Genomic DNA, 15,741 nt, shown 5'->3' with positions numbered 1-15,741 from the left:
TTAGACCACCACACAGGAACAGAACAGCTCTGCTCCCTGCCTCTCACACTCGCTGAGCCAGAAGGGGAATTGGAACTGAGATGCCGACATAAGCTGAGATCCTCAAACTGTTACAGTGTCCAATAAAAGGTTCTAGGAAAATTCTACCCACCAGCTCAGAGAAGCAAGACGAAAGCTTAAAATATCTTGGGGCTTTGGCTAGGAAAAAAATCCCCTAAATTCAAAATCTCAAGCCTGTGCCATGTGAAGCTGTGGTAACCAAACTGACTGGCAACGCGAAGTGGAAATCCTAAACGGAGTAACCAACCACAAAACCAATGCAGACCCGAAAACCCGTAGAGACCTGGGAGACACAAGGGAAAAACACGCGACAGGGACATCTGCTCAGCCCAGGAAATGGAGAATTCCCACAGAAAATACAGACCTGGATAGAGAAAGCCTTAAAAGGGAACATACAAAAAACAAATTCACCTTAACAGAAGAATCAGCCTCAAAAGAACTCGAGCTAGCAAGAACAATCTAAATAAGATTATTAAAATGTCTTTTTGAAATAATGAAATTATAAAACCATAATGAAGAGATGTCATCATAAAATTTGATTTTTAAAGAACCAAAAGAACTCTGGGAAACTGACATAGAATAACTAAATTAAACTGAGGAAACGAGCATGTACACTGAAGTGTTTAGGGGTAAAGATTATTGACTTCTGCACCTTCCTTTGAAATCACTCATAAATATAAGATGGATTGATGGATCTATAGAGGGTTAGACAAAGCACAGATAACATGATAAAGAAAATAAAACAAAATGTTAACTGTAAAATCTAGGTGGTAGGTATGCACACCACTATATGATTCTTTCAACTTTTTGTATGTTTGGAAAATGTTATGATAAATTTTGGCGGGAAAACTCATTAAGCTAATTATACATCACATTAGACACCATGGTCACTGCTGTTGTCATCATTATTTTCATAATAAAAGTAGCAATGGCTAACACATAGTGTTTAATCTGTCTAGCACTTTTTAATAGTGTTTTACATACACTAACTAATTTAATCCTTCTAACAATACGATGATGCAGGTGCTATTATTATGCCTGTTTTACAGATCATGAAACTGAGGCACAGAGTGGTTAAATAACTTGCCCAAAGTCACACAGCTAACAAATAAATGGTAAAGCTGAGATTTGAACCTATGTAATCTGGCCCTGCATTCCTCTTTCTTAATCATTATGCTACAGGAAAAAAGTTAGTGAACTGGAAGATACATACAAAAAGTCACCTAAATTGTAGCACAAAAGGGTGGAGAATTTGAAAATACGAAATGGAGCTTAAAAGACAGGGAGGACAGCATGAGAAGGTTCACCATACAGCTGATAAAATTCTAGATAAGGAGAGACAGACCTGATGGCCTAGCCGTTAAAGTTCTGTGAACTCCATTTAGGTGGCCCGGGCATGGTTCCCAGGTGCAGAACCACATCACTTGTCTGTCAGTAGCCATATCGTGGTGGCAGCTCATATAGAAGAACCAGAAGAATTCACAACTATCCACAACTGTTAGTGGGGCTTTGAGAGGGGGAAAGGAAGGAAAAAAAAAAAAAAAGCAGGAAGATTGGCAACAGACATTAGCTTAGAGTGAATCTTCCATTAAAAAAAAATTCTAGAAAAAAGAAAACAGAGCCAATAGAGGAACGGCATCATTCAAAGAAAAAATAGAAGAGAATATTCCCAAATTGAAGACAGACATAACTGAAGATTCAAGAAGTTCACTGAGTCCTCAGTAGGCTAAATTTTAAAAGCAGGAAAAAAAATCCACAACTAGACACAGTATAATAAAATATCAGAACCATAATAAGAAAAAAAGAAAAATTAAAAGCAGCCAAAGACAAAAGACAGGAAAAATAATTTGACCTAAAACTTCACAACAATGACAATAAAAGCCACAGGATAATGGAATAATATTTTTAAAGTTCTGAAAGAAAGTCTCAACATAGAATTCTATACCTAAACTATCAAGAAGGAAGTCAAAATACAGACAAAGGATCAGAAAATTTCCTACTTATTATATATCACTGCATAGATTGCTACAAGATACATTAGAGGAAGAAGGGAATTGAATTCAGAATTAAGAAATGGGGTGGAAAATAATGAGCCAAGTCACTGCTAAATGTGTTGGTAAATCTACGTAAGATTTAAAATAACAACACAATTAGTGGGGAATTAAAAAAACTAAGGTTAAACAATGGCATGTAAAATGGGAAGTGGAGATTAGAAAAAGCGTTCCAAGGTCCTTGTGAGGAAGAGGTAAGATGCATTCACAGTCAACAGAGTGTAAGCACCACGAGGGCAAGAAGTTCACTGCTGGGACCACAGAACCCAGAACAGTGCCTGATAAGCAGTCAGACTCTGAAAGTAAACCCAAAGAAGGTAGAAAGGAGGCAATAAATTCTGATATATCCATATAGGGGAATATTATTTGGTCATTTTTAATGTGAATTTGATACACATTTATGACAAGGAAAAATGTAGATAATATTGAGTGAAAATACAAAGTAACAAAATGTAAAAAAATATTTTTCTATGTATATCCATATACAGATATATCAACATAAATAGCTACACTTACAACGTCAATAGCTACATATTGACACATATTTCTATACATACACAGAGAGAGAGATGTCTAAACATTCACATAAAAAGATACAGATAGACAGTAGATAGAGCAAGACTTCTGATGTTTTAACACCAAAATGTCATCAATGGCGTTCTGTGGGAAGTGAATCTATGCGTGTTTTGTAAAAATTATCCTCATTTTTTTTTTTTTGCTTTCTGTTTCTGGATTTTTGTCTTCAACAATAAATCATGAAATTGAAAATAATAAAGTTGACATAAATAAGAAATAGCCATAAAATATCATTACTGTTTTAAGCAACAAAATATTCTAATCATCACAAAAACTGATAAATTGGAGACAAGGGAGAGTCAAATGAAGAGAGGAAAACAATTAGAACAGATTAAGCAGAAACATGTTCATTAAAAGATTTAAGTTTGAGCAGTGATTTACAACAGCTAAAATTTAAGAGAGGATATTATTTTAACTAAGTATTTTAAAATATCCTTACTTAACTATATAATAAAAATAGTTATAATAAAAGTACAAATATCAATAAATTAACCAGAAAGTTAGTTTTATAAGTAAGTAGAATTCATTGCAATTTAATTATCTCAATTATTTACATCCAAAAGAAAATGTAGGGGCCAGCCCAGTGGCATAGTGCTTAAGGTCACGTGCTTTGCTTTGGTGGCCTAGGGTTTGAGGTTTTGGATACTGGGTGTGGACCTAGACACCGCTCAACAAGCCATGCTGTGGCAGCATCACATTTACAAAATAGAGGAAGATTGGCATAGATGTAGGTCCAGGCCAATCTTCCTCAGCAAAAAAAAAAAAAAGTAACTACTTACTTAGCTTCCTCATCCAAGTGGCACTGACTAGAATTTCAGGGATACTGCCCTGGGAGGAAACCAGTCACTCCTTTCAATCTAATCCTCTAACTTCAAGCCTACTAAATAGAAACCAATGCCCCATTTTCCTAAGGATGTAAAATGGAGGAGAATATATTTTTCTCCAAAAGTAAATGATACAAAAACTTCCTTTGTAACATAAGTAAGTTAGGTGGTCTCTACTCAAGATTAAAAGAGCAAAATTGAAAGGAATAATCAACACATTCTAAAACTTAAAATTCTTGAATGTGTTAAAAATACAAGTATCCTTCACTCTCTGAACCTAGTTGATTTTCAAGGCAGTGAGTTTAAAGTATTGCTAAGAGGAGAAGCAACGGGGAGTCGTGGAAGGCATTCGGAATTCTGCCGGCCCTGCCACTTTGACTCACAAATTGTGCCACATTGAGAAAGTCGTTCAGTATCTCTAGATTCAGACATTCTCTACTGAAAACAAGAAGGGTAGACTAATATAAACTCCTTTCCAAGCCTAATATTCTCTTAATTTCTACATGGAGAGAAAGGCTGTATCTCTGAATTGCTCCGGCTAAGATGGGAGGACACCTTAAGATGAGAGGTTTAAGTACGGGTCATGGCACAACTGGGAGGAATAAAATGAAATTCAAAATAGATGTTTTTTCCAAAGTTGCTCATCTGTAATTTATAATTAACAGAAAACCAAACACATGAAAATATTTGTCTTTGTTGAACAACTCTCCACCTTTTTGAATCTTGCAAATCATGCATATATCTTATAAATACACAACCAACCTAGATAGTCTTACACAGAAGGAAAGAAACAGGCACAATGTCTAGGTATGAGTGATATTCTAGAGCCTGGGGGGATTGTGAACATGATGGATGTTCTTTAAAACCCGTGTAGAAAACTAGAAGGATAACATGAGGTAGAAAATGAAAAGTTAAACAACTGATTGGTGAAGTCTTTCCAGCATGGTGCCTTGCACACAGAAGACATTACATAAATGATGAACAAATGAACAAATGAATGAATGAATGAAGCTTACCTCTTCAAGCCTCGAAGTCACGAATCTAGAAATTACCTGTTTTTTATGGAAATCCTTTAAGGCCGTTTCGTAGCCCTCCTCCAGTCTACTGAAGGCTATTCCCACATCTGTCGTCCACCAGATTTGTGAGCTAGTTAGTGCAACTTGAGCCGGGAAATCGAAAATCCACAGGTCCCTAGGTTTTTCCTCATAGGCTGCTATGGCTTCCGTGATAGAATGTCGCACTGTTTCCTGCATGGTCTGTTCAAGGTGCAGAAGCCACGTTTCCACCTTTTGAAGCAAATGGAAATGAAACATCTGAACACAGGCTTAACTGTGGAGGAGGAATAATTCCATCCTCTCATGGGCTCCAAAGCCACGCAGAAAGTGAGGCCTCAGGCAGATTTATTTTAAACTCACGTAGAAAACAAGACGAGGGATAACTCAGAGAGGAAGGGGAACAGCTCACTGATGAAGTCTCTCCTACACGAGCCTGTCTTCTTCTGGGACGCTGCTCATCCGAAGTCACTCACCAGCCGGCTGATCACCTTACACACTCTTAGAGGCGTTGTTCTCGATTACTCATTTTTCAGATTTGAAGACAAGGGGGCTCTAGACCAAGATTCCTCTGATAACACACAGTGTTTTGAGAAACCAAACTACAGAGTAAAGTGCTGGAGTAACATTCTAGAGCTTTGGGGATAATGGGAAATTGACTTCTTTAAACAAATCTTTTGATCATTTTAAAATCTACTGAAAATTCTTCTATAAAATCTTCATAGTTTTTAGTTTTAAGACAAAGTGTTTTCAGCAAGTATCTTAATTACATTCCCTGCTAGTTCTCATCTTCACACTTGTCAAAAATTAGACAGCAGGAGAGTATGAGATAGGACAACTGCTGACTTGTGAAAATTAATCTTTTTTAAAAAAATTCAAGTTTACTTTGCTCCCCAAAATATATTTCAGCCAGTTTTCCATCCTCTCCAAATATGCTTCTTGTATGTATCCCTATATCTGTTTTCATAGGATGATATTATATAACAGAAAGGATACATATACTATGAGCAAATAACTGACTGGACAAATAGAAAATTACTATAATAAATAAACTGTAAGGACTACGTGGGATGCTGAAGATGCTACGACTGATTCCCTTCCCTGCCTCTGCGAGGATGGCAGAGGCATTCATTCCCGGAACCTGTTTCTCTGGAGAACCGGGAAGGAGTGGTACACGGTTGATGAGCTGACAGCCTTCCCTGCTGAAGGAAAAAGGAAGCACCGCCCTCGCCATGGCCAGACACCCTAAAAGCCTGCCCTTGGCTCTTAGCTGAGTTTTGTTCACACGTCTGAGTTCAGGGTCTCTGATCTAATCACTGCTTTAGTCACTAAGCACAACTCAATGTCACCAAGCAACAAGTTCCTTCAGTAAATCAGACATCCTTTGAGCATCTCCCAGATACTCTGGGATCCGTGTCCTCAGTATGGCCACCTGTTCTCAAGAACTTTCCAGTCCATTTGGGAAGACCAAACACACAAGTAAGTTGATGTCAGATGACTATGCCAACAATGGCAACTTAGCTCAGTAGGAGTTGAGAACCAAGCTCTGAGGAGATGCTTGCTTGATCCTTCCCTTTTTAATATTTTACCAGATTCTGCCCAACACTCTATAACAACTACCACAACCCATTATCACTAACTATGTGTATATCCACTTGTTCAAGGAGCCTGAGTTCCTCAAAGGCAGGGGCCATGTCTTATTCATTTCTGGATCCCCAAAACCTTAATCTAGCATCTAGTACTTAGTAGGTATTCAATTAACACTAGGCAAACAAAACTGGGAGGAACCAATCACAAAAGTGCAGGGAGAAAAAAGACCTACTGTGAAAGCAACTTTTTATAAGACAATGGCAATTAGAGGGTAGCTATATGCTCAAAGTCTCTAGCATAAGTTGCTTATACAGAATAAACTAGAACACTGTGAAAACTTTCAATATCAAGGGCTCCTGCTAGTGACAACCATATCCATCAGTTAGACTGTCCTCCTTCCGGGCACTATGCCAGTCAGCTAGCAGTCTGCTGGGGAGGCAGCAGACCACAGCACACTTTGTCAAGATAGTTTATAGTGACTTTTTCTAATCATTGTAATAATATCCTAAAGAGCCCAAGAGATCAAAAAATATATTTAATCAAAGGAGTCCACCATCTGCTTCTCCATCATTTGGCAGGGTTTTTCTGGTACAATATTAAGAAGCAAGAGAGAGGAATAAAGAAAACCCCTGTCAAAAAAAAAAAAAAACAAACCCAAAAAGCTTGCCTTCATGTTTCTGCAAGGGACAATTTAAAACATTCCCTGCCTCAACCCAAAGGGTTCTGTAATAGAGGCTACTGCCTCAGCCACTCTGCAGATTAACCCAAGCTACCAGCATCGGAACAAAAAGACACAACTCCTCTAAATCATCTGAAAACACCCCGAGCTCTTACATAAACCCTAATGAGCCGTTCTTGCAGATAACCGTGAAGAATATTTTTGAGGTAGTTGGCTGTGAGAGAAGAGAATATGCCAACTTAACTGTCTGTGCGCATGGTGATTAGAGTGCGCGACATCAGCTCGGTAGACTCAATCAACTTCATTCAGGAGCGGCCATTTACAACATTCACATTCGAATCCTGCACCACAAGCCTCCTGAAAACATGCTTTACCGCAAGACACTGCTCCGCCCCAACCCTTTCCTGTGTCCCAAGCAGTGAGGAAAACAACATGCTTTGTAGGAGACTCACTCACCCGGTCGCATTTGCTTCTAATTCTGGGGTCCACTCATTCAATCTGCAACAGTCCCTCCCATCTAGTTCAACTGCTAGCACCTGAGACCCTGCGGGGCGCTGAAGCCAAATGAGCAGAAACTGGGAAGCACGGCAGAGTGGCCCTATGTCACAGTGGACACAGGTAAACAGGAATCTCTGAGCACAAAACGAACCAAAGCCTGATTTGACAAGAGTTGGTTTTTTCTTGTTCAACCTGACCTTTAAAAATTATCCCGAAAAGATCCCTTTAGCATCAAAAACCACCTAATCAAATCTTACATGGCCTGTGCAGTCACAGGCGGCTTGGAATGGGACGTACTCCTTTTCTTTGCTGTACATTCCAATTGCGCTGTATGCGGAAACACCCTGATCTTCTTCAAACTGCAGGTCTGAGATGCTGTCGAAGAGTTTGGCAAGATGACGTGTTACCTAAGACAAGGTAATCAGAAAAGATAAGAGCATTTCCTAATGGAGATATACTCTGGTAAGCTAGTGATGATGCTACATGAAGTCACAAAACTTTCCTTATATGGTCAGAGTTGTCTCAAAATGTTTGTCTTCAAAATAAAAATCACTTCTTAAATTCCTGAGTTTGAAATAACCTTGATGGCCAGACACTCTGGTTGTGTCATCAGGCGCTGGGTGAATGCTTACCGTGCAAAGTTACCTATTTTCTACTAGAAGCTTGGAGACTTACCAACTCCTCCCTCTGTGCCATACTCCTGTAGCAATCATCCTGCTGGGAATTTTGTGGTCAAGTTTTTAAAATTCAGACATATCATTATATATAAAAAAACTACGTTAAAATATCTGAAACATGAATGTAAGTTAGATACAATCTTACTCTTGTGTTGAGTCCTATGTGATTGTGCACTGGCTCTGATACTTACGTGAGCCACACAGCACATCTGTTACATAAGCTGAATAGCAGTTCCCCATTTTCATTGATAAGGAAATTGAAGCTAGAATATTAGGTGACTTTGTCAAGTTGATGCTACTAAAATTAGCTGGCAGTTAGATTTTAAACCTCAAGTCCAGGCTACATCTACAAAGGTCAAATTCTTCCGGCATCATAACTGTTTACACCTAAGTTGTGGGATCTTTAAAAGAACCCCCAATAAACATCATACTGAACTCTATGCAGGTTCCAGACTATTTGAAAAATAAAACAAATCAAATTAAAATACAAAGATTGGCATTTTTTCTGCTAGAGGACAGTTCGGAGACTAAAGCTGAACTGGCCTCTACACAGAACAACAGAATTAGCAATACTCATCCATACAGTGACATCAGCATAGACCTTTCCACCCACAAGTGCTGGCACGGAGGACATGAGCAGAGGATGTGCATTCTGTAGGCGGACTCACGAGGAGGAGGAGACGAGACTGTCAATCAGGTCAGCCACTCAACCTCCTTGAGGTGGACTGAATAAAGGGCAGAGAGTGACCCAAAGGAGGTACCAGGAGTGGGAAGAAGTGGTCCCTCCTTACATGTGGTACAAATAGAAGCTGCTCAATGGAAAACAGTTTGATAGTTCCTCAAAAAGTTAAACATGGAATTACTGTACGACCCAGCAATTCCACTCCTAGGTATATACCCAAAATAATTGAAAGCAAGTACTCAAATACTTGTACACATATGCTCATAGCAGTATTATTTACAACAGCCAAAAGGTGGAACCAATCCAAATGTCCAATGATGGATGAACAAATTGTGGCATATAAATACAATAGAATATTATTCAGCCGTAAAAAGGAAATGAAGTACGTGCTATAATGTGGATGAACCTTGAAAACACCATGCTAAAGGAAAGAAGCCAGTTACAGAAGAGCATACGTTGTAAGAGTTCATTTATACAAAATGTCCAGAATAAGTAAATTCATAGAGACAGAAAGCAGACTGGTGTTGCTAGGGACTGAGGGAGGAAGGAATGCAGAGTGACTGCTTAATGGTCATGGGGCCTTTGGGGTGATGAAAATATTTTCGAACTAGATAGAGGTGACGGTTGCAGTGACACTGTGAATGTATAAAATGCCACTGAACCATACACTTTAAGATGGCTAATTTTCTATTATGTGAACTTCACCTCAGTAGAAAAAATAAAAGCTATTGATAACTAGAAGATGGTTTAAAGCTCCATGGCATTTACCAGCACCAAGGAGCCATCTCTGTAATGAGTTTTCGTGAAATACAGTTTAACTGGACTTGATAACTATCCCAATAGCAGCTTCTAGGAACAATAGCAACCCGCCTAAATTGCCTGCACGACCAGACCAATACCAATATTGGTAAAGAGCTTAAGGGTGATTTAGTCTTTAAAGCTTTTAGCCTCAGCATTTTTGCTGCCTTTGCAGTTTTAGTATTAAAGAAAATCGCAGCAAGGAATCTTCTGAGTTTAAAATAGATGAGTTTTTGAGACTCACTCACTTCAAACGCAGACAGAGTGGTAGCTGATGATCGCTGCCTGGGTTATCATATTCTCCTCCACCCCCGCGCATTACCCAAAGGACATTTATATACAGAAAGTATCTCCAATAATCTAACAATTCACTGTCACAGGGGAGTGGCCAGGAAGTGCACAGATGTTTAATGGCTTCTACTGTGTAATAGGCCGAAATAAAATTCAGGTGAAAAGCTGCAGGATAAATGAGACCTCAACCATCGGACACCCTCACACATTATTGCTTTGGTGAGAAAACGGTTTCACGAGAACCTCTTGTCCTGTAGTCACTCAGTCAGTGACCAGGAAACACAAACCTCACGGCTTGCAACTTACCCATTACTTACACCCGGCCTCTTTGAAGTCAGATGTTTTCATATTCTGCCTTCCATTTAAAGCTTTTGAGAGAACAGGACTATTTGTTAACTAATGTAGACCCTGTTGTCCTCAAATTTGTTCCATTTCTAGTGAGATCTCTTTGTATTTGTTAACACAAAATTAAAATTTTTTCTTCCTAGTTGGTATTTGGAAAGACCTTTATTTTACAATTAAAAAGAATACATAAAAACTAACAAGTCATAGGCCCCTCTTTATATCTCACTAAAGAAGTAGTATTTGAACACATCAAATCATAAGAAAAATAGTAACTTCATCATATCTTAAGTAGGTTTCTAAAGGGTTAGCAACAAAAATTGAAACGTTGTTCCTTCGGTTTATAGTTTACAGCAAATTAGGTGCATCCACCACTAGTGAGTAGATACACAGGCAGCCCCTGCCTCACACAGCAGCGTGGGATCCTAAAAATGACCACGTGATCTGAACAACCGCTGCGGAAACTTACAATTGTGCTCTGTCTGACCTTTAAAAAATTTAGTTAAAACATTAAAATCCCTCTCACTCTTGGTTATAAAAGTACAGCGAAATAAAACACTGCAAACGAATATTTAGGATAATTTAAAATATAAAAAACATTTAAAATTGTTTTCTTTGTAGAATACTAATCAAGAGTGGTTTGAACAGAACTTGCTCCTCCTTCTCATCTTGTAACTTAAGACACAGAGTGAGCATCTTTTCTCTGCCCTGGAGAATTCTCAAACTCCTTTCAAAGTCTGGAGGATGAGCCACCAACACTTTATCCTTTGAGCTTTCAATGTCCTGAAATTTCTTTGAGAGTTTCTTTAATGGGAAGCATTTTTTGGGCTGGTGTCACTTCCTTTGGGACATCTCCATCCTTTTTGTCCCAACCACTGTTTTCATTTATAAGCTCGTTCTCACTAAAATCCTCTGACTGCATAGCTAGCGTCTCTCAAATGCTGTCGTGGAGTCATGCCCACAGTCAGCCTTCTCGTCTGGACCTACGTCTGTGTTTGATTAAAATTTCACTTCCAGCATTATCAATTTTCATTTCTTTGCTATACTTCCAACTTTATTACTAATTCCCTCTTTCAATTACCTATTTTTGTAAAATGTTACATGGGTTCATCACTGGGGACAAGGAAGTAACACTACATGCTTACACGCTTTGCTGCCTGTGTGTGAAGCGAATAACAGACACGTGAGGTCCAATCACTGACAGGCTTTGAAAGCCGCGACGTTAACAGGTCAGGAGTCGTGAAGTGCATGTGTTATCTGCACGGTCACTTTCGTGGACTGAAGAACTAGCAATGACGTTCGTGCTTTTTGGAATTACTCCCAGTTACTATACCACAGTATCTGAAATTTGAACCATGTTGTTGGGGGGCTGGTGTCATTTAACCAATCCTTAGTAAATGAAACTCATGTATATCAAAACTGTGCACAGGGAGAGCTGCCTCCTTAAGAGCTTACATTTATCTACCTGTAAATAAAGTAAAAAATTTCCTCCCCTAGGTAATTTTATGATTTGAAATGCAAACCAGTACAGTGATTAGATCACCTGATCGACCCTATGTTCAGCTAGAAAACAAAGGGAAGAAAATGAAATTACTACAGCTTCTAATTACATTCTCAAAGCTTACCCCTTGCTTTTTGCCTATATCTAATTTCCTATTTGCCCCATCTATGAAAGATGCTGCTGCTGAGTAACTGAGATAAAATAAACACAAAGGCTTGGTAGCATTCCTGGCATGGTGAGCACCTCAGGGTTCATTCATATGCGGTCATTAACTCATTTATTCATAATGATGATAACATTTGTGTGAATATAAGTAATCTCCAAAATGTAGGCAGTCCTATCTATTGTGAATATTATCCTCCAGAATAAAATGAAAATCAGCCCATTATTTTTACCTGTGCAAAAGTTTAAGGTAATCTGTCAAAGTGAGTTTGTTGCTGTGTTTGATTTTTTAATAACAATACTCAGTATTGGTGGCAGTACAGGAAATGCACATGCAACATTGTTGAAAGTCTAAATCTGCAAAAACTTTCTAGAAGTTGGTTAAGTCAATTATGGCATATTCATACAATAAAACCTTTTATAAACATTAAACATCATATTGTAGAAGAATCGTCCAATTTTGATTAAGTATATGTTATGACATATACAAACAGAGACATATTTAAAAAACTATAATCACTCAAAAATAGCATCTAGGAGTATATTATGCTGATATTGTGTCTGTGTATTTCTATATTTTTCAAACTTTCAATAATGAACATGCAATTAGTTATGTAACCCAGAAAGACTAAATTAGTTTGTTATAAATGTTGTAAACTATTATAGCCAATACTAGGTACCAGATATTGCTTGGTTTGCTTCTACTAAAAATAAAGTCATAGTATAAATAATACGTGGCAATTTGATTTTCCACTTATCAATATAAACAACATAACTTGGACATACTCATATCAGTGCTGAATCTGTGTTTCTTAACATCTTTAGCATGCGTGTATATATATATATATATATATATATTTTGTTTGCTTTGTTTTTATTTTTTTAATTTTTATTTTTTTCTGATGTACATCATATTTTGAATTCTGTATACATTACATCATGTTCACCACCCGAACACTAATTATAGTGCATCCCCTCACATGTGACCCTAATCACCGAGTGGTTAAGTTCATGTATATATATTTATATGCGTGTTCACAATACAAATGCTGAATTTGTTAATAACCTTTTGAAAATTCAAACATATAGAGAGAAAAGAGAAAAATAATCGTGTGTACAGCGCAATGCATTTTAGCAAAGTGAACATAACTCTTGTAACCACCAAGATGATGAGGAGCTAGAACACACCTGCACCCAGAAGACGCCTCACTGCCCAGGGCAGCCGCCAGGCCCTCCTCTCAAAAAGGGACATCATCCTTACAAAAGTGGATTTATACCACACATACTCTTTTGTGTTCGCCTTCTATCATTCAGCATCATGTTAGTGAGGTTTATTCACTTTATTATGTATAGCACTAGTTTTTGTCCTTTTCATTGCTGTGTGGTATTTTGTCGTACAAACATAATACAATCTATTTATCCATTCTACTGATAAGGAACACTAAGATTGTTTCCAGTTTGGGACTATTACGAATAACGGAGCTATGAAAATTCTTGTACACATCTTTTGGTCCACATATGTATGCATTCTTGCTGAGTACACACTGAGAAGAGGAATTGCTGGATGATAACGTATCATCATAATCATTTAGAAGGTATCGTTAAACAGGTTTCCTGAGCGGTCATGCCAATTCACAGTCCCACCGGTTGGATACGAACATTCCCATTGCTCCACACCCTTACCATTGTTTAGTATTGTGAGTCTTTTTAATTTTAGCCTTTTGGTGGGTCTGATCTTGATACCTCATTGTGTGAGTGAATATATGTCAGAGTTTGAGGAAATATCTGGACAAATTGAAGAGAGAAGAGGAAATGAACACTTGACAAGGCAGAGTTTTTCAGCCTCGGAAAGAGTCAGAAACATACCAACTCATATTTTCACCAGCCCTCCCATGCTTGCTGATGTCAAAATAATGCCACAGCTGATACCAGGGGATCTTCAGGAAGGAAGAAACAAAACAAAAAAGAAGAAAGCAAACAGAAAAGACTAAGTCCATGGATTAGTACTTGACAGTTATCTTCTTGTTTTGTTTTTCAATTTCAAGTAAAATCTTTTGTTTTAAATCAGTAGCACATAGAAATCCTTGATATTGATGAATGTATATCCATGTGCTTATACATGTAAATGTGAATACATAACTAACATGTATCAGGTAGCTTTTGCATTATAACAAACTACCCCAAAATTTAGTGGCTTAAAATAGCAACAATGGCATAGCTCGCAATTCTGTGTGTCTGCTTTTGGGCTGCCTCAGCTGGTCTCACCCAGGCTCCCTCATCCATTTGCGGTCTGCTCGTGACTGATGTGTGTGATGGTTGCCCAGCTGGGGGCTTGGGTACGTGTTTCTCATCAGCCAGCAGGCTAGCCATGGCTCGTTCTGGATGGGGTGGTCACGGGTTTCCAAAGAGCAGCGAGAGGACGAGCCCCAGCTTACAAGCGTTTGTCAAGTCTCTTACGAATCATACCTTGGCCAAAACAAGTCACATAGCAACCTGAATGCAGAAATAAGCGCCACCTTGATGAAAATTGCAACATCACATTGAAAGGGCATCGATGCAGGGAGGGGAAGAATTTGTGGCCATGTTTACAATACGATATATTAAGTACTTTACTCGGTTCTTTACATACTTTGTTTTACTCCTTGCTCAGAAACCAAAGAGACAGTACCTACTATTTTCACCATTCAGTACATAAGGAAAACAGGTTCAGGAAGGTAAAGCAGGGGCTGGCCCAGGGGCGTAGTGGTTAAGTGTGCACGCTCTGCTTCAGCGGCCCGGGGTTCACAGGTTCGGATCCCAGGCTCGGATCCCAGGCACAGACCTACACACCGCTCATCAAGTTATGCTATGGCAGTATCCCACAAACAAAGTGGAGGTAGGGGCCAGCCTGTGGCCAAGTGGTTAAGTTCATGCGCTCCGCTTCGGTGGCCCAGGGTTCCGCCAGTTCAGACCCTAGGCACAGACATTGCACCGCTCATCAAGCTATGCTGAGGCAGCGTCCCACATAGCACAACCAGAGGGACCACAACTAGAATATACAACAATGTACTGGGGGCTTTGGGGAGAAGAAGAAGAAGGAAAAAAAAAAAGAAGATTAGCAACTGATGTTAGCTCAGGTGCCAATCTTTAAAAAAAAAAAAAGTAGAGGAAGACTGGTATAGACGTTAGCTCAGCAACAGTCGTCCTCAAGCAAAAAGAGGAAGATTGGCAAAAGATGTTCGCTCAGGGTCAATCTTCCTCACCAAAAAAAAAAGAAAGAAAGAAAGAAAGAAAACAAAGGTAAAGCAATAACATCACCAGTAAGCAAGAGAGCCAGGATGTAAACTCATGTCTATATGATTTCAAGGTCTCTTACCATTCTGCCTTCTGATGGATGGCTACTGCGCCTGTTTTGTCTAGGTCCATACAGTTACCATCCCATTGCTCATAATTTTTTGTGTAGATCCAGGTTTCCATCTGGTATCATCTTCCTTCTGCCTGAAGGACTTCCTTTAACACTTGTATTGCCAGTCTCCTGGTGATGAAATCTTTCAGCTTTTGAATGTCTGAAAACATCTTCATTTTGCCTTCATTTTTAAAAGATATTTTCACTGGGTAAAGAATTTTAGGTTGTTTTTTTCTTTTAGTACTTTAAAGTTATTGCTCCACTGTCTTCTTGCTCACATTGTGAAGACATTATCCTTATGTTTGTTCCTTTGTACATAATGTGACTTTATGGATGATTTTTAGCTTTCCTTCTTTATCATGGGTTTCAACCAATTTGAGAAATTTGGTATAGTTTTTTTTTAAGATGGGCCCTGAGCTAACAAGTGTTGCCAATCTTCCTATGTTTTTTTTCTCCTCAAAGCCCCAGCACATAGTTGTATATCCTAGTTGTAGGTCATTCTAGTTCTTCTATGTGGGACACCACCACAGCATGGCTGATGAGCAGTGCCATGTCCATGCCCAGGATCCAAAC

The 15,741-nt window shown here is 38.7% G+C and overlaps 1 protein-coding gene across 9 annotated transcripts in view; it reads right to left on the bottom strand.

The window, feature by feature from the left end:
- Positions 1-15,741, bottom strand: part of DNAH11 (dynein axonemal heavy chain 11) — a 295,517-nt gene that overhangs the window by 198,313 nt on the left and 81,463 nt on the right. For all 9 annotated transcript variants that reach the window (XR_011503420.1, XR_011503427.1, XR_011503430.1 and 6 more), the window contains exons 29-30: positions 7,588-7,737; positions 4,564-4,797 (exon numbers count right to left, since the gene is read on the bottom strand). Coding sequence is in view for 6 of the 9 variants with exons in the window: in XM_070510015.1 (XP_070366116.1) it covers positions 4,564-4,797; positions 7,588-7,737 (384 nt within the window). In the remaining 3 variants the exon portion in view is untranslated. The remainder of the gene's footprint in view (positions 1-4,563; positions 4,798-7,587; positions 7,738-15,741) is intronic.

Source organism: Equus asinus, chromosome 1 (assembly GCF_041296235.1).
Source record: "Equus asinus isolate D_3611 breed Donkey chromosome 1, EquAss-T2T_v2, whole genome shotgun sequence".
NCBI lineage: Eukaryota > Metazoa > Chordata > Mammalia > Perissodactyla > Equidae > Equus > Equus asinus.
The sequence above is the reverse complement of the archived record's forward strand: the minus strand, read 5'-3'. Positions and strand labels throughout refer to the sequence as shown.